At 33.5% G+C, this 27,186-nt stretch overlaps 1 protein-coding gene across 2 annotated transcripts; it reads left to right on the top strand.

The window, feature by feature from the left end:
* The first annotated feature begins 382 nt into the window (after window positions 1–382).
* On the top strand, window positions 383–7,509 carry LOC105764533 (uncharacterized). Of its 2 annotated transcripts, none has more exons than XM_012583149.2 (11): window positions 383–649; window positions 1,282–1,528; window positions 2,168–2,245; window positions 2,362–2,933; window positions 4,052–4,675; window positions 4,783–4,937; window positions 5,299–5,483; window positions 5,585–5,718; window positions 5,813–6,168; window positions 6,245–6,348; window positions 6,813–7,509. In XM_012583149.2, the coding sequence occupies exons 2-11, from the start codon at window positions 1,315–1,317 to the stop codon at window positions 6,881–6,883; spliced, it is 2,493 nt and encodes an 830-aa protein (XP_012438603.1). In that variant the 5' UTR covers window positions 383–649; window positions 1,282–1,314; the 3' UTR covers window positions 6,884–7,509. The 2 variants fall into 2 exon arrangements, with proteins under 2 accessions (XP_012438603.1, XP_012438597.1); XM_012583143.2 differs by having other exon boundaries at window positions 1,228–1,528.
* Window positions 7,510–27,186: the final 19,677 nt, after the last annotated feature.

Below are 27,186 nucleotides of genomic sequence, written 5' to 3'. Positions count from 1 at the left end.
CTAGCATATATTTTCTAAATATAATATGCATATATAAAATCATGAATATATTAAACTTATTTTGAATAATTAAAAAATACTTAAAATTACGATTATTTTAGCTAAAAGCTAAAATAATGAATTCTAAGTATTGCCATGAACAAAACTACAAATAATTAAATTAGATATCTAACCCACAATTCTTACATAACTTAAATGTAACAATTCTACTCCTATTTTATAAAAAATAAAAATAAAAATAAATGTATAATCAATATTATCATATTCGTGGAAAAATAAAAAATTAAATTTTAAGAAAAGTAAATAATACTTTACATACCAAATACTGATGAAATTTACCTTCCTGCATGACACCGGAATATTTGCAGTTTAAAGTTGAAAAGCCAAGTATTCAAGTCGCAAATCATGGAGTATCAATGGGAATGGGCTGGAGTAAACTGGTACGAAGCTAGAAGAAATGGGCTAAAGCACGCAATCGAGCAAAGCCCCAATTTCTTGTCTTTTTTAAAAGACGGGCGAAAACCAGATTGAACAACCGATGTATTATAGTTAAAATGTCTCCTCAGGAAATTAGATCTTCCTTTCTACTGCCACCGAACAGTTAAGAAAGAAGAAAAGGATAGCTCATAAGCATTTGATCTCCGATCAGGTAAACAACCGTTCACGATTTTCCATTTTCCATTCATCTCTTTGTTTCTTTTGTTATGTTTAATCAAATGCAAATTGTTCAATCACATTTTTGTTCTTGAATTTCATTTTTCGCTTTTTTTTTCTTTTTGAAATTTATCTAGCTTTGGATTTGCCTGATTGTACACATTCGTGATTAATAAGGAAATCGGATACTGTAAGAGTTCACAGCTTAATCCAGTTTACGAGATTTTGTTTCCTTGATTTCACTTAGTTAGAATTATTATTTTTATGATTATATTTTACTTGAACTTTATTGTAAACTTAGAAAGTTAAAATTCAAGATGATTCGAAGACCTGAAGGGAAAGGAATTCGGTGAAGAAAATTTGGTCTAGTTTAGCTTATTGTTGGAAGAGTGGTTTGGTTCATTCAGTTTCGTAGAATTTAAAGTTCACTTTTGCTTGAGAAACTGGAGCTGAGTGAGAAACTTGATCGATTTTGAAAGAGAAATAACCATTAGTTGTGAGCATTGTGATGGCATTCTTGTTTTAGAGTAGAACTTGTTCCTCGAGTACTTCAGTTGTAAAGTATCATTGCAGAAGCTGATTTTGGTGGAAACAATGAACTTTCTGCTGCTGCGGTCCAATCAACAGGGAACACCAGAATCACCTCCAGTACAAGAGGATATGGCGGAATCATCTTATGTTCCTAAGTCAGTGACAAGTTTGGAAAGGCTTATTGTACAGGATCCATTTCCAGAGTATCTGACGGTTGAAAATCATGGACAAAGCAACGGTTTATTAGGCAAGAATGCTGGTGCTGCTTGTGATAAGAATGCTTCAGTCATTGCTAGCCACACTGATATTTCCGAGGAAGATGGATGGATCATTATTCCAAATAGTAAGTGCAAACTATCCACTAAAGCTAACTAATCCACACATTTTTGTTTGGCAATTTTTGGTTCTTGTAGTTTTTCCCATCTATATTTATGGTTTTATTGATTGAATTTTATTCATTTTTGTTATTTTTTCTCCTCTCCCTATTCCTTGAAAACAGTTAAATTTGTAAAATACTGATTTGTCTTTATTAGAGATATTTGCTACTAGTGTATGACCTCATGCTGTGCATTGAATCAATATGATTTTAACATCCTATATCTGAATAATTGAGGTTGTGTAGAAAGCCAATGGCCTGGTATTTGTTTTAATTGCTGATTTATAATGTCTGGAAACTAGAATGAGAATGCACTAATCACTGAAATATGATGGTACAAGAAGTTATTTTGATCATCTAGTTGGTTAATAAGGTAAGTTTTGGTAGGCTGTGATTTTAGTATAGGAGTCATTGGTATGGCATAGAATTGTGCTTGTGATGGCTTGTCAGGTTCACGATGTTGGTGGAATTATTTTAAGTATATTTCAGTTTGATAATAATTTCCTGAAGTTTGTATAGGTGCATGCTCTTGATCTACTTCCTCAACTAGTATTCAATTTATTCCATAATTCTTAGTCCTATATTAATCTTGATATGCTTTTCTAGAGGATCTCCCTGATGATTGGGATTGTGCACCAAACATGCGTTCATTACGCTCCCTGGATCGTTCTTTTGTTTTTCCTGGTACCTTTTTATTTTTCAGATCTCTTACTTCTCTAAGATTTAGTGTGCTGTTGATTTGCAGTCACTTAGGAGATATTGTGTTTGTAACTTGAAACTATTCCTGTTTCCTTCTCCAGGTGAACAAGTTCATGTTCTAGTATGCTTATCAGCATGTAATCAGGAAACAGAAATTATTACACCATTTAAAGTTGCTGAAGTGATGAGTAAAAATGGCATGCGGAAAGGCACTGAGAAACAAAATGGAGACATGGAGGGTGAGACAAGTTCAGTGGCTGGAGGAGAGGAAGTGAGTCCTAATGGTGCAGTGATAAGTCAGAATGATGAAAACTTGGAGAAAGAGAAGATTGATCCAGCAACAGATGCCTCTGATAGTGAATCATTTCTTAGAATGGAAGAGCAGAGAAGACAGACTGAAACACTATTGAAAAGGTTTAATAACTCTCATTTCTTTGTGAGGATTGCAGAGTGGGATGAGCCTTTGTGGTCAAAAAAAGGTGCTTCTCAGATAGCTTCTGATTCATATGAAAGTGATAGTCAACAATCTATTGCAAATGAAGCCAAAAACACTACCAAGAATATATCTAGTTGGACTGCAGTTATTGATAGAGGAAACTTTGATGCTAATGTTTCTAGTGGAGTTGCTAGAGATACTGTTAACTGTTGCTCTCTTTCCAATGGAGATATAGTGGTAAGAACCACTGAAGAACTAAATTGTTAAAGATATTGTTTTCCTATTTGCTTTGACTTAAGATAAATGTGGCAGGCATTTGCACTTAATTTCTTTTAGCTGATATTAGCAAGTTAACTGTGTCTGTTTTACATGCAAATGGTGTTATTGTAAAAGCTGCTTGATAGTTCTGTCTAACTATGTTGGATGTATTATTGTTGAACCTGGTAAACATTTAGCTGGGTGTAAATGAGCAATGCTCACTTCCCTAGAGAAAAGAATGGCAGGGGCAGGGTCACATAGAAGTTATGCATTCTCTGCAACCTATCTCTGACTCTTGCTTGAACCATCCCTTTCTGTCTTGCCTCCAATTAGAGGCTAAAGCGTTTTCCAATCCCCCACTGTCAAAACCTGGCAAGAATTCACCTTTCTATCCCAAGAACTGTCTCCTTTTTCTGACAATAAATCTTTTAAAAACAAAGCTACAGACAATTGGATTTCCTACGAAGCCAAACAAAAAATTGAAAAAAGAAAATGAGGAGAATAGAGAAATTTTGAGCCAAGTTGTTGAAGATTAACCATATTGATGACAAGATGGGTGCACTATTGGTTAGTACCTTAATGTCAAGTAGAGCTCCTAAACTCCATCTTTGTGGATCTTTGCTACTGAGAGTGTTAGACATTGCCGTTTGATATCAAGATTTGCTGATGTAACCTATATTCAAAGACTTGAGTTCTTGGATGGTGTTGTGAGAAAAGGTTGGTAACTTCGAGGAATGTAGGTAGGCTATTCTTACCTTATAATTTGGAGGGTTGCTTATGAGGGCATTGCTAGTCATGTAACTGAATTTCAATATGCTACATTTTGCAACCTGGCTGCTGACTTTTTGGTTCCCTTTTTTACCCCCAGAATGTACTGGAGGAAGCTTATTCAGATTTTAAACTACTTTCAGTTAACTATTATCTAGGGCTTCTCTTGTTCTAGAATTGACTGCAGAAGCCCTTAGATGCAACGCTTCTGTTTTGTTTCACAATCCATTGTTCTAGTTGGCATATTGAATCAACTGTTTTTTTGGCTAGTTGACTTGTTGATTCAGACTAATGATTCTCATTCTATTTCTCTGTTTGGAAGGATGCAGGTACTTTTACAAGTAAATGTTGGCGTTGGTTTTTTCAGAGATCCTGTCATTGAAATTCTTCAGTTTGAGAAATATATGGACAGAAACCTGTCTGAGAATCAGGACAACGGAGTTTATGCAAATCATGATCCATGTGGAGAACTGTTGAAATGGTTGCTTCCTGTGGATAACACTCTTCTTTCACCTCGTGCTTTATCTTCTCATCCTTTAGGTTCTGGAATTGGTAGCCCATCTCATAGGTCTACCCTTTCTGCCTCCTCTGGCTCCCAGCTCTTTTCTTTTAGTAATTTTAGAAGTTACTCCATGTCATCGCTTCCTCAAAATGTTCCTCCTTCTCGTGGACCCGCTAAAGCACTAAGTTCTAAATTATCATTTGACCTTGATGAGGTGGACCATTACTCTTCTCAAAAGATTTTGAAGAGTCAAAGAACACGGATTGAAGATATTTTATCATTTCGGGGTGTGTCACTAGAGCGAGAAAGATTTTCTGTCCGTTGTGGATTAGAAGGGATCCATATCCCAGGAAGAAGATGGAGGAGGAAACTTGAAATAATTAAACCTGTTGAGATTCATTCTTATTCTGCCAACTGTAATACAGATGACCTCCTTTGTGTTCTGATAAAGGTAAATCTTAATGTTTACTATACCTGATAAATCACAAACACTTCGTCTCCACTCTCTGTGGACATGGTCGCTAGGTTCTTTTATTTACTTGTGAAGTTATTTTGCAGAATGTTTCTCCAGCACATATACCAGATATTGTAGTATACATAGATGCTATAACACTTGTTTTAGAAGAGGCTTCAAAAGGTGGACCACCTGCTTCCTTACCAATTGCATGTATTGAAGCTGGAGACGGCCATTGTTTGCCAAATCTAGCTCTCAGGTTGTTTTCACTTTAGGTACCTTAATTTACTTCTCAATGTTTTTTGACATTTAGCAGTTTAGCATGATGATTAGGGTATACCCTGAAAAAGAAAAATATATTCATCTTCTTTTGCCATATCTAGTCACGCTTTCTTAGAATGTATGGCGTAATGTGCTGGTTCATTTTACGAGCAACAAAACCAAATTGTTGTAGAATATTAAATAAGCAAATTTGCTACAAATGTTGCATACATGACGACTGACTTTGAAGGGTATACTGTATACATATATTTGGCTGTTATCCAATATCTTGAAGTGGGTCTGGAATTAAGGTTTAACAGAATTCTATCCCGTGAGCTTATTGATGGTTTCTGTTGCAGGAGGGGTGAAGAGCATTCTTTTATTTTAAAACCAGCTTCTTCTGTATGGAAAGACCTCAAAATTTATGGAGGAAAGTCCAAGTCATCCACTTTGAAACCTCGTTTGAAGACTTCCGACAAAAAGGGGAGTACTTCAAATGTTCACAAGTATGCAATTATGATATCATGCCGCTGCAATTACAGCAGTACGTGCTTGCATTTCTCTTAGTTTACAGTATCATCCAACAAGTTTGCAGTAATATACATGTTGTAACTATTAGCGTATTGGTTCCTTTTTATGTTTTAGAATCAAGATTGTTTTTAAAGCAGCCAACAAATTGGAGACCACGGGTTTCAAGGGATCTTATGATATCTGTCACATGCAAAATGTCCGGACAATATTCTAGACCCAATGAAAGAATCACCCAGCTTCCAGTTCAGGTTTTATACTATTTGATTCTCACCCTCTTTCATCCTCGTGCACTATCAATATTTCTAACCATGACAATTCTCATTCAACTGGCGTGATTGTCAGGTCTTAACTCTACAGGCATCAAATTTGACACCTGAAGATCTAACTATGACAGTTCTTGCCCCAGCCTCCTTTACCTCACCTCCATCTGTGGTATCCTTGAATTCTTATCCGACAACACCATTGAGCCCATTTATTGGTTTTTCTGATCTTGCGGGGAAAGCAAGTAGCGAGAGGCCCAATAGTGCAGTGAAGAGATTCAGCTCAATGCCCACTGTATCAGAGAATCAGAAACAGAATGGTGATGCTAGGACTAGGTTTACATCTTCCAATGAGCAGTTGACTACAATATCTAATTTTATTCCAACTTCCTATTGGGGATGTACTCATCTCTGGCTGCAGAGTAGAGTACCATTAGGGTAATGCATCACCTTTTATAATACTATTTTTAAATTTGGATATAGAAAATGATAACAATTTGATTGATTGCTTCAGATGTGTTCCTGCTCAATCTACGGCTACCATCAAGCTTGAGCTACTTCCATTGATTGATGGCATTATAACTTTGGACAGTTTACGGATTGCTGTTAAGGAGAAAGGTATCCATCTGCTATTATTATTATTATTATTATTATTATTATTATTATTATTATTAAATGATCTACCTTGCAAGTGGCATAATTGAAAATTGTTATATCTGGTTTCTATGTTTTCTATGAGATCTATTTATGATTTGATAGTTAGCCTCGCACTGATCTTGAGCACATCATATATCCATGTATGACACTGAAAGATAAAACTCCGGTGCATTTAGAGCATAATAGAATAGTGCTTGCATTTTCTGGATTGCATTGTATTTAGTAGTCTCTTCTCTTCAACCAATAAGGTAGTATATTTTATGTTCACATTCTCTCGGGCACCTTTTGCAGATCTTGCTGATTTCATTTTAGTTTCTTCATTCCATAAAATGTTACGCTTTGTTACTGGATATCATCAAATGTAATGTTTATGGTTGATCCCAAAAGCTAAAATTTTCACGGTGACTCCCCTTATGATGCAACAGGTCGTACATATATCCCAGAGCACTCACTGAAGATAAATGCAACTTCTAGTGTCTCCACAGGGATTATTTAGGATGGATTTCAACTTGCGTCTCTTATGTTACTTTAAATTGAACCATCAAGGATTTCAAAGCTTCATTTTGTAACCTGGCATTGGGCTTTTAGTGCCAGATTGTGCAGAATCTTTGAAACCAAGATGGTTATCTTCCCGTGTTGAGCAAAAAAAAAGCACTTGCTTTGCTAACCCGTATGAAAAATACAACCGCAAGGATTTCTTCAAGCGGCTGCTATATTGAGAACGGCATTTTTTATATACCCTCTTTGACAAGAAAGAAATGTTCTTTTTAGGAGAATCTAGAGGCGTGAGAGTGTACCAGTTGCAAATAAAAAAAATCAGAGAACCAGAGTGCTTTATAGATAATCTGGTCATACAAAAAATTATTAGGATTCTAAGACAGCGATGTTACATTTGAAAAATAACGATTCCGTAATCCTCTTATAAAAACTGCTGTAACTCATGGAGATGGCAGCAAGCAACCCTGGTTCATGAGCATCTCAAATGGCTTGAAGTTTGCAGATCAAGAAGACTAGCACCGGTTATGAAGCTGGTACTTGTGTTTTTTTTCTTTGGCATTTGAATATTTTATGGTGGATAAGATATAAGTTGCTATCTGCATCAGTCAGTTTGATTACTGGTCATACAGTTCATCCTTCCCTATTCTACCTCTCTGCTTTGCCATTTTTGTTCCGTTTTCAGTTGGAAACTAGCCGTCTTTCAGGAGCAAAATAGGCTACATCAAAATGGAGGAATTAGAACACTAATTAAGGCACCAATGATGAGTTTTAATTTAAATGAAAGCCAACCAGAATCCAACTTAAATGCCAACTTTAGTCGAACGATGGGACCATGAGAAAAGTCAGCTTCCGATGATCAAAATCTGGGGGGATGTTTATCTCCGAAACCAAAATCCAAATAAAATGTGAACTAAATTCCAATTTTGGAAAAAGGTCGACTCCAATAGTCCATTGACCAAAGATTAGTTAATGTAAATATTTTTGGACCATGAGAAAAATCTACTCCAATAATCCATTGACCAAAAACTAAATTATTTTTGTAAATCTCCAGATCTGAAATCCACTAGCCAAACAAGGGCCACTTTAGGATAAGATGAAGAGTTGGCTGCTTTGTATGTTCAGATAATTATTAAGAATACTTTTAATAAGACATTAAGAATATTGTTAATATAAGAATTGCTACCCAAAGTTTTCTAAGGTTGTTCCGGTGATTTTAGAGAGAAATGAAAGATTTTCGGAAAGTTTGATAATATTTTAATATGCAAAGGGTTTTTTCTTTTTTAGAATTTTGGTGGTGAAAAATTTTATATAGCCATTGAACTTGATGTGGATTTTTTTTGGACAACTGTTTTGCTAAAGCGAGTCATTAGTTGAGTTATAGTAGATTTTCTATACGTGTACTCAAGTGTGATTGCAGTTATTGCTATAGAGTTTTAAGTAGGTCATCATGTGATTTGACGATGATTCATATGCTAAACATATAAGAGATAAGTGTTTATGAAAGACATAGTCTTGTCATTGTATGGTCGTACAATATTAGTTCAAGTGTTACCCTTTAAACAAAGTAACTTCTTAGCTTTGACTTGGTGAGCTCTTCCTTGTTTGGGTCTTGGATCAAAGTGATTGATTTAATAAAATTACTTACTGAAGTGAGTACTCATTTTATGTTGTTATTATTTAAATTACTATATGTATAATAGTTTATTGAATATATAAAAATAATAAACAATAATCATAGCAATATTATTATTGTAACACCCTTGCACCTAACCCAATTATCGAATCAAATATAGGAATGCTACATTAAATATCAGAGTATTAACCAATCAAACTTTAACAAGCAAAGCCTCAATTTGGACCTATTTGTAACTTATCGAGTCATTAATTAACCATTATCAATGTTAGGAAGGAGCACAATAAGTTCCTTAAACATTTTAGTATTTAAAGCAGTGTTTTAAAGTGAGATATGAATTTTTGTGAAAAACAGGGCACATGGTCGTATGGTCAGGCCGTGTAAGTCTCTGAGGCCACGTGGTTCCAAAACTGACCAATTTCAGCACTCACATGGTTGCGTGGCTAGCCCGTGTAACTTTCTAAAGTCGTGTGAGCCAAAATTGAAGGAAATTTTGTAAATTTTAAATTTTTACACCTTAGTCCCTGCATATCAAATTCCAATAGCAAACTAACCAATTGATAATTTAAACATTTAAAACTACCATAACACTATCTTACCATCGTACTACTCAAACATTTAGATTAAGTTCTTATAATTTATAAAGTTTATAAGGTTTACATTTTAGTCCTTTCTAATAGAAACACACACTAAATACCTATGTACATGTCATTCTAACCCAAAATTTAAAAGTCATACTCTCTTGGCCTCGAGATGTGATGAGACGAGTAGGTCTCAAACCACTTCTAAATTCTCTTTCCCGCTTCAACCTACGTGTTAAAAAAAACGCGTTTAGCTAATATAGCTTAGTAAGTACAGCAAGAACTAAATCATAAACTACATTTTATATTGTAAATACATATGTATATATAATTATTCATAGTAACAATCACATTTATCAAAATTACACTTACCAATTCGTATTTCACTTACAAGGCCCAAAGAAGATTGATGAGAATAATTAGGACATACGGAACGAAACTGAACACCGTCGAAGTGGATAAACAAGAAGCGCACAATATATTCCTTAAGAGCATGCCATTGATATCTTAATAATTCATATCCATCTACTTGGGCTTAGTATCAATTATACCAACTTTCAATTTCTTCCAATTTAGCTCTTAATCTTATAATTTCACATATAACTTCCATTTAATTTCACATCTTTTTTACAGACATACAATAATTTTAATACACTTAACTTACTTTACCACTTTAATTCTCATTCACATTCTTGTATCATAGTTTACTATCTTTATAATTTAGTCTTTTATATTATTACTATACATAAATCTAAAATTAAACGTTTAATTTATAATTCTTACTATAGATATCTAAAGAAATAGGATTAAATCCTTGTATAGTTTCCTTCTTCTTTCACTCCTTGACCACACCTTTTCCTTTTCTTCAATTTGATCCTCTTCTTTCTTCTCTTTTCTTTATTTTAATAGCAAATATATATAACATCCACTTGTTAAAATCATAACCATATAACATATCCATGCACAACTAATGAAATTAACATGAATACCATGAAACATTTTCATCCTCTTACATTGATTTCTTGTTAATACAAACTAACCCTAACTTTCTCTCTCCTTTCATCTAACTATCAACTCCTTTTTCATGAAGCTAAAATAACTACCTTGCTCTACTCTTGATTTGGTTGAGAAATCATGAAATAAAAATGAAAAAACAAGCTTGTTTGACTAAAAAATGGTGAAAAGGACTTAGATGAAATAAGAGTGAAAGTTTGGTTTTGAGAGAAAAGGAAGTGACGGGTGGGTTGCAAGAGAAAGATAGGACTTTCTCATCTTTTCTTCCAATCTCTTGATTTTTACTAAAAAATTGGCTAAATTGCTACCTAGTCCTTCAACCTCTCATCTTTACACTTTGCCCCAAATCATTGTCCATAAATATCTTGCTTTTCTAATTACTATTTTAACCTTTATCATCTTTACAATTCCCATGCATGAGTCACATTTTATTTGGTAAAATTTATTCCTAATCCTTCCTTGTTTTTCATCTACTCCTATGTTATTAACTTAACTTTTAATTTTTACATTTTTGCCCCACTACTTTTCATTTTCATATAATTTAGTCATTACTTCAAATCATAATTTCCTATCCTGAAAATATTGCTAATTTCTACCCGCTCTAATCACTTTCTATACTTTTACTCTCAAATTCCTATTTAGTCTATTTCCAAAAATTCTCTAATTTTCCTAACCTGACACGCCATTGAACCACACCCTCTATATTTTAATGATGTTACAATTATAAATATTATATTAATCGATCTTAAAAAGAAATAACTTATGTCACGATTTGGCCTTCAAACTAATTTTTTTTTCTCATTTTAGTACTTTTTTTGGTCTCATTTTGGTACCTAAACTATTCTTTCTTTATAGTTTTCTTGTTAATAAAGTTAAAGATGTAACACCCCTATACCCGATTCGACCTAAGGAACCTGATGTAGGGATATTACATTTGGTGCCAAAGTGATTTTGGCTAATCACTAATATATTTGAACATTAAAAAAAAAGTTTTCATAACTTATATTTTAGTCCCTACTACTTGAAACACACTTGATCTTCCTAAGTACATGTCATTGTATTCAAAATTTTGAAACATACCCTCTTGGCACTTGGAGATGTAATGAGATGGATGCCCACAACCTCAATTACAACTCTTCAAAATCACTGTACCTAATCTGCACATGGAAAAAAATTGTACGCTGAGTAAAACTCAGTGGTATTTCTATAATCCGAATATTTAAAGACATGATAATATAATATGCATATTTTAATTATAAGCACATTTGAATATTTAAGACCACATTTATTCAAACAATGACATTAGCCATTCAATATTCAATTCATAAATACATCATTTTATACCATTCTCAAATCTCATCACTTGCTATATAATAGCTTTTCACAATTTAATATATATATCATTTATACAATAATATTATTTAATCCATATCCAATTCATGAATACGTAATTCATGTGTCTCATTTTCATGTTTCAATTCACTATCCCATTTTCATTTCACATACAATATCATCCAATATCAATCATAGTACTATTTTATTTAATTACCCTTATTAACACGACTTGGACTCGGACGGATACACGGATCCAACCAACACACCAGTTTGACACCCAATGCCTCATCGAAAAATCCGTAGTAATATACGGCTAGCGCTATATAAATTTGACGTCTCATCGGTTAAACCGAAGTAAATTGGAACCCAGTGCCTCATCAACTCGAAGTCGAAGAAATCCCTGAATTCTTCCTATCCTATGGCATGCCACTTATATCCGACTCAGCCCGATACAATTAATAGGGTTCCAAATCACTTTCCAAATACAACCTATATCCAATTATCATATTCGCACATTATCACATATTTATTCATTTCAATTCAAATAATCAATACATTCATAATATATATATCAATTCAATCCATTTTAATCAACTTTAATTCAATTCAATATCAAAGTACCAAATACTCACCTCAACCACTTACCATATGCATTAAATCAAAATACAACAATTAGTAACTAGGTTCGGATTATAGAAATACAAACCAGGAATTTCGAGCTATTCCACGTCAACTTTATCTTTTCCCTTTTTAGTTGAAGATTCTGGTACGACATTAACAATTAAACTTTGAAATTTTTGAAACCATTGGCCGTGAGTTCTTCTTTCTTTCCCTTTTTCTTTTCTTTCTTTCCTTTCTGATTTCGTTGGCTTTCTCTCTTTTATTTTATTCATTCATTCTTTTATTATACTTATTTTATTATTATATTATATATATTTACCTAAATATTAAGTAAAACATATTATAATATATATTTTAACTTTAATTTATTAATAATATATATAAATTTTACACTTATGCCGCATCATTAAAGAACAATGGCATAATTGCTTCTTTAGCTCCTTTAATTATTCTTTGATTTATAATTCAACTTTCACCCTATATGTAATTTAGTCCTTATACCTAATTACTCTTAATTCAAGCAAATTCACTTAACCAAAACCTAATTAACTACATAACTAGCTTCGTAAATATTTACGAAAATATTGTCCCGAAAATATACTTTTCGACACCCCTAACTATCGGGTCATTACAAAAGATACTAAAAAATTAAGTGGCATACTTAACCAATGAGAAACGCACCACGTATTTGGCTTTTTCCCATGCTATCGATGACATGTCCATCGACCGATGAGGTGGATGTTGAGTGTTGTTGACTGTCATTGACTGATTTGACCAATGTTGACCGTCAAAATAAACCTAGACAATGGATATCTAAGTTCATTTAAATTTGGACAACCATTTGTGTAAGTTCATTCCAGACGAGATTTAAGATATTACAAAAATTATTTAAATTTTGTAATTAATTATTAATGATTATGAAAAAAATATTATAAAAATATTAAATATTAAAATTATAAATTATAAAATTATTTAAAAATTTGACAATAGTTTAAAGATATCTTCAAGTTCTTTTTTAATCATATTCCGATTTTTTCCTTTCCTTATAATGAGAAGGCTTTGTTAAAAATAGCAGAGGTCAAAAACAAAGAACCAATAATTTTACTTAATATTTCAATTTTTTTTATGTTTTCCTAAAGAATGGGTATTTGATATTTCCATATAGATAATACAAATAGAGAAATTTTAAAAGGTTTAAAATAAATTTCCTCATTTTCTCTCACTTTATATTTTTTGGAATTTTTAATTTATTTTTAGAATTTTGTTAGAAATTTCTAAACTTTTAAAAATAATTTATTTATTTTTATCATTTTATATAAATCAGATTAAATTGATAGAAAGTATAAAAACCGATGACTAAAATTGTTATTATACCAACTAAAAAGTGTCACCATTAGTCATTTAACAATCGGGTGAGTAAAAGTATAATTTTGAAAAGGTTAGAGATCAAATTGTAATTTTTTTAATTAAGTGATCAAAACAAAAACTTATCCACAGTTGAGTGACTAATAGTGTGGTTTACCCTAGTTAGGGGTGTAGTTGAGCCAAGTTGAGCCCAAATTCTACCAAGCTCGAGCCCGATACTCGACTCTAGCTCAATCAAACATCTATTTTTAAGCTCGAACTTGGCTCTAGATATAATCAAGCTACTTGAGCTTGAGCTCAACTCAATAAATCAAGCTTAGAGTTAATAATATATATTAAAGATGATAATGTAATTTAAGAATATAAAATATGAAAAGCTCAATAATGCTTGTGAGCCGTTCGAGTCATGTATTACTAAGCACGAACTGCTCGAGCTCGGCTCGATTATTACTGAATCGAGTTTGAATTTTTTCAACTCAAACTTAAATAGTTTGCAAGTACCAGTGTCTCATTTACACCCTAATCCTAATCATATATCATATCTAATCACATATATATATAACAAGGTATAAAAATATATAGTGATGCTAAGTTGCAATCTCTCCATTTTTATATTTAATTATTATAATTTTAATTATCCATTAAATTTTTAATAAAATCATATTACAAATATTTAGTAAAATTTCAAGTTAAAAAAAATATATATATATATATATATATATATAAAAGCTTATTGATTTTCAAATTATATTAAACATGTTTTATCTTAAACTTCAAATTAAAATAAAAATCATTAAAAATAATCTTAAAATATAAATATAAAACTACAATTAACATACAATAAAGTAATTTCATAAAATCCTAAGTAGTGTAATGCAACAAAACAAATGGATAAATCAATTTTCTTTCTCCAAATCATCAAGCTTTAGAACATATTATTTCAATTATTTTGAAAGCAAATTTTCGACAGGCTAGCGAGAATGAAGAGGGTTGATAGAGAGATAGATAATAATAATAAAATATTTTCTAATTAACATAGGATAGGAAAATTTATTTTCTTTATTCCTTTCAAAATTAAAAATTTCAACGTTTTAAAATCTTATTTGCTTACTTAACCTTTAAATATTTAGTAAATTTTGAAATTAAAAATATAAAAATCAATTGATTTTCAATTTATATTAAAATTTATTTATCTATAATCTTAAATTTAAAATTTCAAAAGGTTTTGTTAAAAATTATCTTAAAATTAAATCAATTTTATTTAAATTTTAAACTAAAAAGGCTTTATCTTAAAACTAGAAATGGAATAATATTTGCTTATTATTTATATTTATAAAAGGTTAAAAAGGGTGTTATTTATATTTCTATATTAAAGTTATAGAGAGGAATGAGTAAGGACTAAAATTATATATAGAGAGGAAAGAATTGAAAGATGAGGAATGAGACTGTTATCATAAACCAAATTTCATCTTCCACCAAGTGAGAGAATTTTAGTAAAATATATATTTGAAAATTGAGTTTATATAAAAAATAAGACTCGTTATTTAGATGGGCCAGGCTTCGAGTAAAATTTTATACCTTTAGACGTTTGGGCTACTCATCCAAAAATTTCATGAATTTAATTTACTCGAATTTAAACTTTTCATTTTAACCAATCAACTTCATATTTGTATTTTTCGAAAATTTTATTCAAGATCTTCATTTTCTTTTATTATTTCAACATTGTAAAAATATTATCAATAAATTTTCAATTTTACGATTCCATAATTTATCGTATTGGTATGATTTATTGAGATTTTCTTTAGGAGCAATCAATTTTTTTTAAAATCTTTTGTCCAATCAATTTGTGAGGATTCAGGCATACATTTACTAATCAAAATTGTGATTGCCAATGCCATGGTATTTGCAAATTGGTTGCGGTAGGTATTTGAATTGTAAAAATAGAATGTCGGTAATGACAATATATTTCAAAGAAAAGAGAAATAAAAATAAAGAACACACAGATTTTTATGTGGAAATCCTTTCGAGACAAAATCACGGGTTAAGGAGAAGAAAATTCACTATGTCGAATTCAAATTATTACAAGAGGAGTTTCGACTTCATCTATTTATAGGTTAAAAAAACCTAATTCTAATCAAAGTCAAATATATTATGTTAATAAATGTTAACTATATTATACTCATAAATACTAAATCTTCTAGAAAGAAGATATATTTTGTTTAACTTGACTTGCAAGTAATCTCTTAAAATTTGGGTCACACAATTCTAACAATCTCCACCATGACATGAATTCTCAACAAACAAGTTTTTCACCTCTTCCATAAAACCCCTTAAGGGTTTAACTTCAAAAATGAACACCAACCAAGTCTAAGCAATGCTCAAACTTGGTTATAGGAAGTGACTTAGTCATCATATCTGCAGGATTTTCATGAGTACTAATTTTGCTCACAACAATATCACCACAAGCAATAATATCACGAACAAAATGATACCGAACATCGATGTGTTTTGTTCTCTCATGAAACATTTGATCTTTGGTAAAGAAGATGACACTCTGACTGTCACAAAATATTGTACTGATTTGAAGGTCTTCATTGAGTTCACTAAATAGTCCCTTCAACCAAATAGCTTCTTTACAAGCCTCAGTAATCGCCATGTACTCAGCTTCAGTGGTAGACAAAGCGACTGTAGTTTGTAAAGTGACTTTTCAACTAATTGCACAACCTTCGATTGTAAAGACATAACCTATGAGAGATCTTTTTCTATCAAGGTCTCCAACAAAATCAGCATCAACATACCTAATAACTCTATATTTAGTTCTTCCAAACTGTAAACAAACATCAGTAGTACCTTGTAAGTATCTTAAAATCCACTGAACTGCTTTTCAATATTCTTTATCGGGATTCGTCATGTATCTGCTAACTACACTGACTGCATATGATAAATCTGGACGTGAACAAACCATAGCATACATGAGAGATCCCACTACACTAGGTATGGAACATGTGACATTTACTCAATCTCATCATCTGATCTTGGAGACAAAGCCGATGAAAGTCTGAAATGGGTTGTTAAAGGAGTACTAACAGGCCTAGCACTCTGCATATTGAACCTGCAAGGAACTTTTTCAATGTACTCCTTCTGACTTAGGTACAATTTACTTGCTTTTCTATCTCTGAGAATCTCTATACCAAGTATCTTCTTTGTTGGTCCCAAATCTTTCATCTCAAATTCTTTACTTAGTTAGGTTTTGACCTTTTTTATCTCTCATTTATCTTTTGCTGCTATCAACATGTCATCAACATAAAGGAGTAGATACACAAAAGAACCATTACTGTTTTTCTTAAAGTAAACACAACTGTCAAAACTACTTCTTTTGAAATCATAAAAAGTCATAAATGAATCAAACCTCTTGTACCATTGTCTTGGTAACTGTTTCAAACCGTAAAGGGACATTTTCAGCAAGCAAACATAGTCCTCTTTTTCTAAGACTGTAAAACCCTCTGGTTGTTGCATGTAAATATCCTCCTCAAGTTCTCCATGCAAAAATATAGTTTTTACATCTAACTGCTCAAACTCCAAATCATGCATCACCACAATACCAAGCAAAGCTCAAATTGAATTATACTTCACAATTGGGGAGAATACATCTGTGAAGTCCACTCCTGGAATTTGACTGTAACCCTTTGCAACAAGCCTTACTTTATATTTGAGTTCTTCAACTCCTAGAGTCCCTTCTTTCTTTTTAAACACCCATTTACAACGAACAACTTTTTTACCTTTAGGAAGTTTCACAAGATCCCATGTTCTGTTTCTGTGAAGTGATTTCATCCCATCTTGCATAGCAAACATCCACTTTTCTGAGTCTCCACAGCTAACCGCTTTAGAATAATTAGATAGCTCTTGGTTTGTATCTATATCTTCAGCCACATTTAAAGCATAAGCAACTAGATCAGCCTCGGAATACTTCTTTGGAGGTTTAATTTCTCTTCTAGTTCTATTTTTTTGCGATAAAGTATTGTGGTAAAGAAGCAACTCTATTCTGAATTTTTGTACTGGCTTGAGAAGTCGACTCTGTTGTAGATTCTGGATTAATCTAATACTCCACCTGCTTTTGATTTTATTTATTGAAAGAGTCTTTAAGAGATAAGTTAGGTGGCATAATAGTTTTGTCGAAACCGTTTTTTGAAAACAAAAATTTAGTTGTCGACTTTAAAAATAAAAATTGGAGTCACCACCGATCCTTGATTGGGGTGTGATCGGCTCACCTTAAAAATAATTTTGGTCTGCGAAATTTGAGAAAACAGGTTCGGGAGTCAGTTACGCACGAGGAAGGGTTAGCACCCTCGAAACGCCCAAAATCGGTACCAAATTGATTATTTACTGTCTTGGGGTCGAAAATTTGAAAAGATTTTAAAAGAAAACTTTTTATTTCATGAATGAAACAAAATAGTAAGACATTCTTATTTCAAAGAAATAAAACACCACACCCAGTGAGTTAGGGCACAATATTTTAAATCTTCAAAATACCCGAATATTGCCTTTTGCTTTTGAAAATTTTATTTCGAGAAGTCAAAATATCGTGACCAGTAAGTTAGGACCCAACATTTTGAACTCCCAAGAATAAGCTTTTATTTAAAATTTGCGAATTTAATGCAAAATGAATACTTAGCGTTCTAAATTCATCGAAGAATAATCGCAATCCAGTAAGTTAGGACACGGTCTTTCTCGAGAATCATGAACGCCAAATACTTTGAAAATTTATAAAATATGATGATTTTAATGTTTTGACAAAACCAAAATATATTTCCCGAAAGGTATGTTAAAGTTAATGTATGGTATGAAACAAAATTTTAATTTGAGACCAATATGAATAAATATTTACAAATATATATATAAGTATATAAAAATAATAAATAATATTAATAATAATAAATAAGAATAAGAATAATAAACAAGTAATAATAAAAATATAATAATAATGTAAAAAAATGGATTGAATTGAACAAAAGACGAAAAAGCGGGGGCAAATTTGAAAATAAATAAAAAAACCAATTTGATTACGCACGAAACAATGGAGGACCAAAAGGGAAATTAATCCCGCCCTCCTACATGCTGCGCAGCACTGGATTAAATTAAGACGAAAAACAAAATGTGTGGCTAAATTAAAGAGAAAAAAAAAAGATTTGATTGAAGCGCGTTGCAAAAAAAAGGACTAGTAGCGCAAATATCCCATTCGGCCAGAACGCGCTGATCCTCCCCTCCGGGTCGGGTCACCGCTCGGGTCTGGCCATCAAAACGGCGCCGTTTTCGTCTTCAATATAAAAACTAAAATTTTCTTTCAAAAACACCATTCTAATTCATTTTTCTTTTTCTTAAAACAACAGAGCAAAGGGGGGAAGGTGCTCTGCTAGGGTTCCTTAACCCAGCTTTGCGTTGCCGCTCGGCCTACGCCTCCACGACCCGATTTCACCGGAGAAGACACCGGCCTGACGACTCCGGGGACCAGGTAAGTCTCTTCCCCCTTTTCTTTATATTTTAAACAAAAAATAAAAAAAATAAAATGAAAATAAACAAAAAACGAAAGTAAGAAAATAGAACCCCCCAAAAAAATCACCTTTTTGTATTCCAAAAAATTTTGTATCTCTCCCTTTTTCCCTCTGTTTTTCGTATCCTCCCTATTTTCGTATGTTTTTTTTTACACTCAAAAATCCCCCCATTTACAGATTTAAAGCCCCCTTATATAGCCGAAAATCATAGGAAAAACAATCAACACCAAATCCCTATTTTTTCTATTATTTCCTATTATTTCTCTTGTTGCGTGGTAGTTTCTGTTGTGGTTGTTTGTTGCAGGAGCGTGCTTGGAGAAGAATGCGCGCGATACGCGTGTAGCGGTGGGCGCGACGTGCGGGAGCGAGGGGCGCGATATGCGGGGGTGGTTGCGGCTTGCGACGGCTGGAGAGAGGAGGCTACCTAGGGTTTCTGAATTTTTTTGTTTGGGTTAATGTTTGGGCCATTTTAGGTTTAGTTGGGCCTGATGTATATTTATCTGGGCCCCGGGCATATTTGGGCTTGTACAGCTGCCCCTCTTTGCTCATTGTCGTGTAACGAAAATAGAGCAAAGACTAAAAGCCCAATTGTAACACCCCTAACCCGTATCCTTCTCCAGAATAGGGTTATAGAGCATTACCAGAGTTTACAAATTAATTTTCAGACATTTCATTTCATCAAGCATTCATATTTATAATCAATCAAAATCAGAACATTTAAAAGTTAACATTAACCAATTTAACTATACAAGTCATTATAACTAAAATCAAATCATCCAAAATTACTGATAGAACCAATAGATAATATGATATATCTCCCACAAGCTTTCAACCCAATCGAGTTTCCGATAATCATTTCAAAACATCTAATAATTATACATATTACTAATAATAATTCAATTCCAACAATAAAACACACACATATATATAATGTTCATTACCGAATAGCATCCAGTTCAATTAAAATTATACAAAATATAGTTCATACGAACTTATCAAAGCTAAATTGCGAAATACCAAAATTTAGGGACATTTTAGAAAATTTCTATTTTTCTTGAATTTCCACCCAATCTGATCTAAATTAATATTTCATTCAATTAAGTAATTTAAATAATAAAACAATTCATTTCATGCAATTTGGTCACTTTTTGACATTTTTACAAATTTACCCTTAAAGTTTCACATTTGTTCAATTTAGTCCCTGAACCTAAAACATGTAAATTGGCCATTTTTAATGAAAATTCATGCTAGTTGAGTAATCATATATTTTCCTCCTCCTCCTCTCCATTCCACATCCTTAATATATATAACATGCTTATATGTAATATAATCTATAATTTCACATTTATTTATATTCATTCAAAGCTGCCACTTGAGTCTTAGTCACTAAATTATTTATATCTTAAGCTACAGAAATATAAATTGAGATCCGTAAATTTTCTATGAAACTAGACTCATATATCTTCTTACCATAAAATTTTCAGAATTTTTGGTTTAGCAAATAAGTACAGTTTATTCTCTAAAATCATCCCTGTTCTGCTGTCTGACAGTTCCGACCCTTCTTCACTAAAAATTAGTGATCTCTTCATACAGAATTCAAATGATGTTACCGTTTGTTTTTATTGAAAATAGACTCTTTAAGGATTTAAACATATAAATTTAAGACTCTAATTATTTTTCTCCAATTTTTGATGATTTTCCAAAGTCAGAATAGGGGAACACGAAATTATTCTGACCTTATCTCACAAAACCTATTATATCTCATAATTTACAATTCCATTGCTTACACCGTTTCTTCTATGAGAAACTAGACTCAATAAGATTTAATTTCATATTTTTTCATCCTCTAATTCAATTTATACGATTTTTGGTAGATTTTCAAAGTCAGACTACTGCTGTTGTTTCAAAACTATTTTAGTGTAAAATGTTGATTACTAAGTCTATAACACTCTTATTTTCCTTCTCTACACTATTTCTCAACACTTTCTCTTATTTTCTCTTCAATAACATATCAAGAACATATAACCTTATATAATAAAACCCTACATTAATATCAATCTCATACTTTTTCAATAATATCAAACTCAAAAATATATTGAAATCATGATGTTCTTACCTTGCTTAATTGACTTAAATCTTTAACTTGATTTTCTCTCTCCTCCAGCCCCTATTTCTTGAATCTAACTTGATATTCTAGCTCCCCATAGTCTCCTTGTCAATTTTATCTCTTGGTGGCTATGGAAATTCCTTTGATTTCTAAGTGAAAATGGTGAATTTTTGGTGAAAGGACCAAATTGTAAAGAAAACAAAGCTTTCTTTCTTCCCCTCTTCTTCTCACGTTAATGCATGCAAAAATGGGGGGAATGGCTGGCTTTTCATCCTTCTTTCCACACATATATATACTAAATAAATTAATAATAATAAAATAATATCATTTAAAAAAAATCAAATTAAAATATTAATAAACTAATATTTATTTATTAATCTAAAATATCTCCAACATCATCATTATCTTCTAGATTTCTCTCTCTTCTAATTGACCATTTTGCCCCTAATGATCTTTTAAAATTCCATCCTTGAGTCACCACTTAATTTGGTAAAATTGTGATTTAGTCCCTCAAACTTTTTCACCTTTTTCAATTTGGTCCCAATCCATCCATTTTTCTTAGTTTCTAGATTATTCCACCCTTAAAATATTTACACCATTTGGTCCTTCAACTTTTTCATATTTACACTTTAACCCCTTAACTTTTGAGTATTTACTCTTGAGTAACAAAACTTTTCTCACTTTTGCGATTTAATCCTTTCTTGAATTAATATGTTATAATATACTTCCCAATATTGCCATAACTCAAAATTACCCCTTTTTAGCACTTTATTTTCTTATTTTACTATATCAGAGATATTATATTACTTTCCTTACTATAGAAATTTTCAGGGTATTACACCAATTGTGCCCGGTCTTACTGAGCTTCGAATTTATCAGTGTTTTTCTTCCTCAGGTAGTCTCGTTCATTCCTACTGTATCTTCAGAGGTATAGGAACCAGTGCTTCGATCCACTTCACTGCAGCGTCAGGGAGATAGGATTCGTACCTTGTAGCTTCTCAAAAGAACAAAATTTGCTATCTTTAGTCTGCTCCACTGCAACTTCAGGGAGATAAGACTTATAGCCTCAACTTGTTCTACTATAACTTAAAGATAAATCTAACGCGATCTGCTATACTGTAACTTCAGAGAGATGAGATCTGTGGTTTTAATCCACTCCATTGCAACTTCAAGGAAATAAGATTGGTTACTTCTGTCTGCTCCACTGCAACTTCAGGGAGATAAGACCAGATATAATTTGCTCTCTGCAACTTCAGAGTAATGGGATCTACTGCGCTTGATCTAGTTCACGCCAATGAAGACAATGTCTGTTCTCTTCGATCTACTCCACCACCAGTATGGGGAGACAAGATCTGTTGTCTTTGATATACTTCACGCAAATACATGAGGACAAGATCTGCTTTTTCCTTCGATCTACTTCGCCACCAGTATGGGAAGACAAGATCTATTATCTTTGATCTACTTCACGCCAGTACATGAAGACAAGATCTGCTTTCTTCGATCTATTTCGCCACCAGTATGGGAAGACAAGATCTGTTATCTTTGATCTACTTCACGCCAGTACATGAAGACAAGATCTGCTTTCTTCGATCTGTTTCGCCACCAGTATGAGAAGACAAGATCTGTTACCTTTGATCTACTTCATGCCAGTACATGAAGACAAGATCTGCTTTCTTCGATCTTTCGCCACCAGTATGGGACGACAAGATATGTTATCTTTGATCTACTTCACGCCAGTACATGAAGACAAGATCCGCTTTCTTCGATCTGTTTTGCCACCAGTATGGGAAGACAAGATATGTTATCTTTGATCTACTTCACGCCAGTACATGAAGACAAGATCTGCTTTCTTCGATCTGTTTCGCCACCAGTATGGGAAGACAAGATCTGTTACCTTTGATCTACTTCACGCCAGCACATGAAGACAAGATCTGCTTTCCTCGATCTGTTTCGCCACCAGTATTGGAAGACAAGATCTGTTATCTTTGATCTACTTCACGCCAGTACATGAAGACAATATCTGATTTCTTCGATCTGTTTCGCCACCAGTATGGGAAGACAAGATCTGTTACCTTTGATCTACTTCACGCCAGTACATGAAGACAAGATCTACTTTCTCCGATCTGTTTCGCCACCAGTATGGGAAGACAAGATCTGTTATCTTTGATCTACTTCATGCCAGTACATGAAGACAAAATCTACTTTCTTCGATCTATTTCGCCACCAGTATGGGAAGACAAGATCTGCTTCTTTTTTTAACCTGCTCCACTGTTGCTCAGGGAGATAAGGCTTATGATTTCACCGATCTGCTCTCTGTGGAACATGACCTGTATGATTCATTTTATGAACCTAATTATGCCTAGTGATTAAGATGTCATGAACAGAATGAATCAAATGCTCCTAACTAGACATGTATGAATGACATTTGAATGAATGCAGAATGTCATTTTCGAGAATGATTCCTTCTTGTCACTTAGGTTATCATTACTCAAAGTTTATTTAAAGTTTTATTGCCAATGTGCTATGGCTCCTTTTTGCTCAGCTAGCGAACCCAATAAACACTTGACCAGATTGCCCCCCACTGTAAACCTCCAAGTTTGATCTGCTGAGATGTACAATTTGTACCATCTTTCTCCCGTTGTAACCCAAAAGTAAAAAGATTTGACATTTTCTCAATCCTCTGCTATCACGATTCAAGGATACAAGATGTGACGCTCTTTGGTCTTTTACCATTCACTGGGCGTATACTAAATACCAATGCACAAATGAAAAATTTTCTTCTCCAAGAACAATTTTTTCTCATTATTTGGTGAACATCGCTTACCCTGTTATCGAAGCCTTATCACCAACACGACCTCGTCATCTTGTTCAGTCAATATTTTTGACAACAAAATGTGAAGGGATAGTCTTAATTTAGACTCTCCCTCTTAGATATTCAACCTTTAAGCTCGATGTATTCTAAATAATAGCCCTGTTTCAGGTTACTTTATTATTTAGAAACTTCTAGAGTAATATGCAAAACTTCTCTAGTGAAAGTTTTATTAGTCTATTAATTATTATTCTAATGCAACATGCTTGCAAAAAGATCATGGATAAGAATAGAGTTGGCTCTGAGCATAGCTCGAAATGAATAAATTGTCAAGGGTAATAAAGATGGATAACAAATAAATTAATTTAGGAATACGTATCTTGGAAATGAATGAAGTGTTCCAAGAATAACAAAAATAGTATAAGGATTAGGTGCCCCAGATATCGTAGCTTGAACTTTGCTGTACAGACTTTCTGAAGACCATTCTGAGTTTAACATGTGTTTAGGAGATCTATAGTACTTTGTCGATGCCCCAAAACGTCACCTACCCTTTCCTGTTGATTCAGGTATAGCAAGACCACTGCATGCCCCATGTTGATCAATATTTGAGCTACTCCGATAATCTCATGCCACATTCTGATCAATATTTGAGCCGCCCTTTTCAGGTTTTCAACTCAAATCCCCTTTGGTCTAAGGCGCCCTTTGCGGGTTTTCACCTTAGCCTCTTCATTTTACTTTTCCATTTTTCAGTTTTCATTTTCACTTTTTCATTTTTCATCTCGTCATTTTTTCGACTCAAAGTGCCCTTTGCGGGTTTTTACCTTGGTCATCTCATTCTTTAAGCGGAGTATTTCCTGACTGAACCTGAGTTTACAGGACTTTACAGGTTTATCATCCATCTCCTTCAAAATCAAAGCTCCTTTGGAAAAGACCTTCTCTATAACATAAGGTTCTTCCCAATTTGGTATCCGTTATATTTTTTGTAGAGTGAGGATCTTCCTCAGCATTAGGTCGCCATCGTGGAATTCTCTGGGACAAACCTTTTGCTGTAGGCTCGCATCATTCATTTCTTGGTATATCTAACCCTGATGAATAGTTTCTAGCCTTTTTCTTCAACTAAGTTCAACTAACCGTATCGGGATTGGATCTTCATCCAACTTCAGCTCAGCCAAAACTCGAAAAGAAAGAATTTCAACTTCAATGAAAAAAATGTGATAAACTAGAAAGAGTGGCATTGCCCCGGTAGAGTTTTTATTGCACCATTCATGATATTCACCTTGAACATACTGTAAATTTCTGATATCGTGCTGTTGTTCAGATTGCAATGACAGCGCTTAAACCGGGTACATCTTGGTATCACCTTACGAAGGCATCTTTGAATGCTTGAAGTAACCCAACAACGTCTTGCTTTATTTTTTTTGGTCATGCATGTTCCCTCAAGGTCACAGTCTCCATTGTCTCCTCATGAGGTAAAATTTTCTTCCTGCTCTACCATCCTTAATAAGTCCAGAAATAAGCTACAATCCATGTCATCTTCAAAGTTGTAAGATCCCTCTAAACACATGTCTTACCCAAAAGGGGATTCTGAGTCTGTAGCGGCGTCACTCATGTCATTGATATTTGGGGACCCATAGTGGGTACCAAAGAATATACAAAAGAATGTATGAATAATATGAATGAACGAATGAATGGTTTGGCAGAAAAAATCTGAAAGAATGAAAAAAAATCGTAAAGAATGAAAGAACATTTGCTCAAAGATGATTGCAATAATGTATTTCATTAAAATAATAATGTTTAGACGGGAGCCTATTTCACAAAGAAATTCCTATTGCTTCTAGGCTGAAAGCAACAAGTGTGTTCTGAACATTACTCTAACAGACTCTAAATACTTCAAGGGTTTCCTCTGCAGTCTCATTATTTAAAACACCTCTAAGACGAATATCTAACAATGACCCTTTTAATTGTGTTTGCATATTTGGCATCGATGTGCAAATTTCTCACCACTTCTTCATACATTGCAGACCTTCCATCCTCAAGCATGATTGGGCAGCGGATTTCCTACGCTAGACGAGTCACCAAACTTGACAATACCTATGTTAATAAGTCTTTCAACTTGCTTCTTGAAGGCAGTGCAATTCTCAATCGAGTGTCCTGTAATTCTCGTATGGTATTCACATTGTGCGTTCGCATCATACCATTCAGGATACGGATGTTGTAGAGGCTTTACATGAAAAGGGGAAACAACATGTGCATCAAATAAATTTTGATACAGTTCCTTGTATGGTACTGGGATTGGTGTAAATTAGAACTTCTCAATCTTTATGCCGGAACCTTGACTCGATGAATTCTGTTGATTACCAACCACCTTTCTTGGCTGACTTACAGTAACTGATTTAGAGTAACCTGTGTTGTTCACCTCATCCTATCTTCTCCTTGAGACTGACATTTTGTTACTCTCTCCAGTCTCGATCTTTCCATTTCTTATGGCATTTTCGATCATCTCTCCATTCATAACTATATCAGGAAAGCTTTTTGTAGCACTCCCTAACATGTACGTAATGAACGGTGCCTTCAGTGTGTTAATAAACAGCATGGTCATTTCTTTCTCCAAGAGCGGTAGCTGAACTTGGACTGCGACTTCCCTCCATCTTTGTGCGTACTGCCTAAAACTTTCGTTTGGCTTCTTGTCCATATTTTGAAGGGTGATTTTATCAGGAGTCATGTCTGCTACATGACTATACTGTTTCATGAACGCCAGTGCCAAATCCCTCCATGAACTAATCATGGTACGACTCAATTGATTGTACCATTTAGATACTGCCCCTGTGAGGCTATCTTGGAAACAGTGTACCACTAGCTGGTCATTGCTAACATATCTAGCCATTCGCCTGCAGAACATGGTGATATGAGCTTCTGGGCAAGTTGTCCCATTGTACTTCTCGAATTCTGGCACCTTGAACTTGTGAGGGAGTACCAAATCTGGAACTAAGCTTAGCTCTTTAGCGTCAATCCCGCGATAGCTTTCAGTGACTTCCATCGCCTTGAATTTCTCCTCGAGCCATTTGCACCTTTCCTCCAACTGCTTTGGCAACTCCTCCTTTATTCTTTCCTTTTCAGCCACTTCATCAAAGTCAGGAATGGTAGAGTTAATAGGGTAGTTTTCGGGGTTAGAGCCCAATCTAGCTTGAAAGTTCGAAGCACTGGCTTGAGACTGCTGAGGCCTGATTGTGACAGTGGGTTTGTGCGGATATTCAACTTGAGTTCGAACATGTGGAGGAGTAAAGCCT

The sequence above is a fragment of the Gossypium raimondii genome, chromosome 12 (assembly GCF_025698545.1).
Source record: "Gossypium raimondii isolate GPD5lz chromosome 12, ASM2569854v1, whole genome shotgun sequence".
In the NCBI taxonomy this organism is placed as follows: Eukaryota; Viridiplantae; Streptophyta; class Magnoliopsida; order Malvales; family Malvaceae; genus Gossypium; species Gossypium raimondii.
The sequence above is the reverse complement of the archived record's forward strand: the minus strand, read 5'-3'. Positions and strand labels throughout refer to the sequence as shown.

Excerpts from the sequence above, each read along its gene's own strand:
- LOC105764533 (XM_012583143.2), top strand. The coding sequence starts at position 1,249 with ATGAACTTTCTGCTGCTGCGGTCCAATCAACAGGGAACACCAGAATCA. Across the intron at positions 4,676-4,782 it reads TCCTTTGTGTTCTGATAAAG|AATGTTTCTCCAGCACATAT; the intron begins GTAAATCTTAAT and ends GTTATTTTGCAG. Across the intron at positions 5,484-5,584 it reads ATGCCGCTGCAATTACAGCA|AATCAAGATTGTTTTTAAAG; the intron begins GTACGTGCTTGC and ends TTTATGTTTTAG.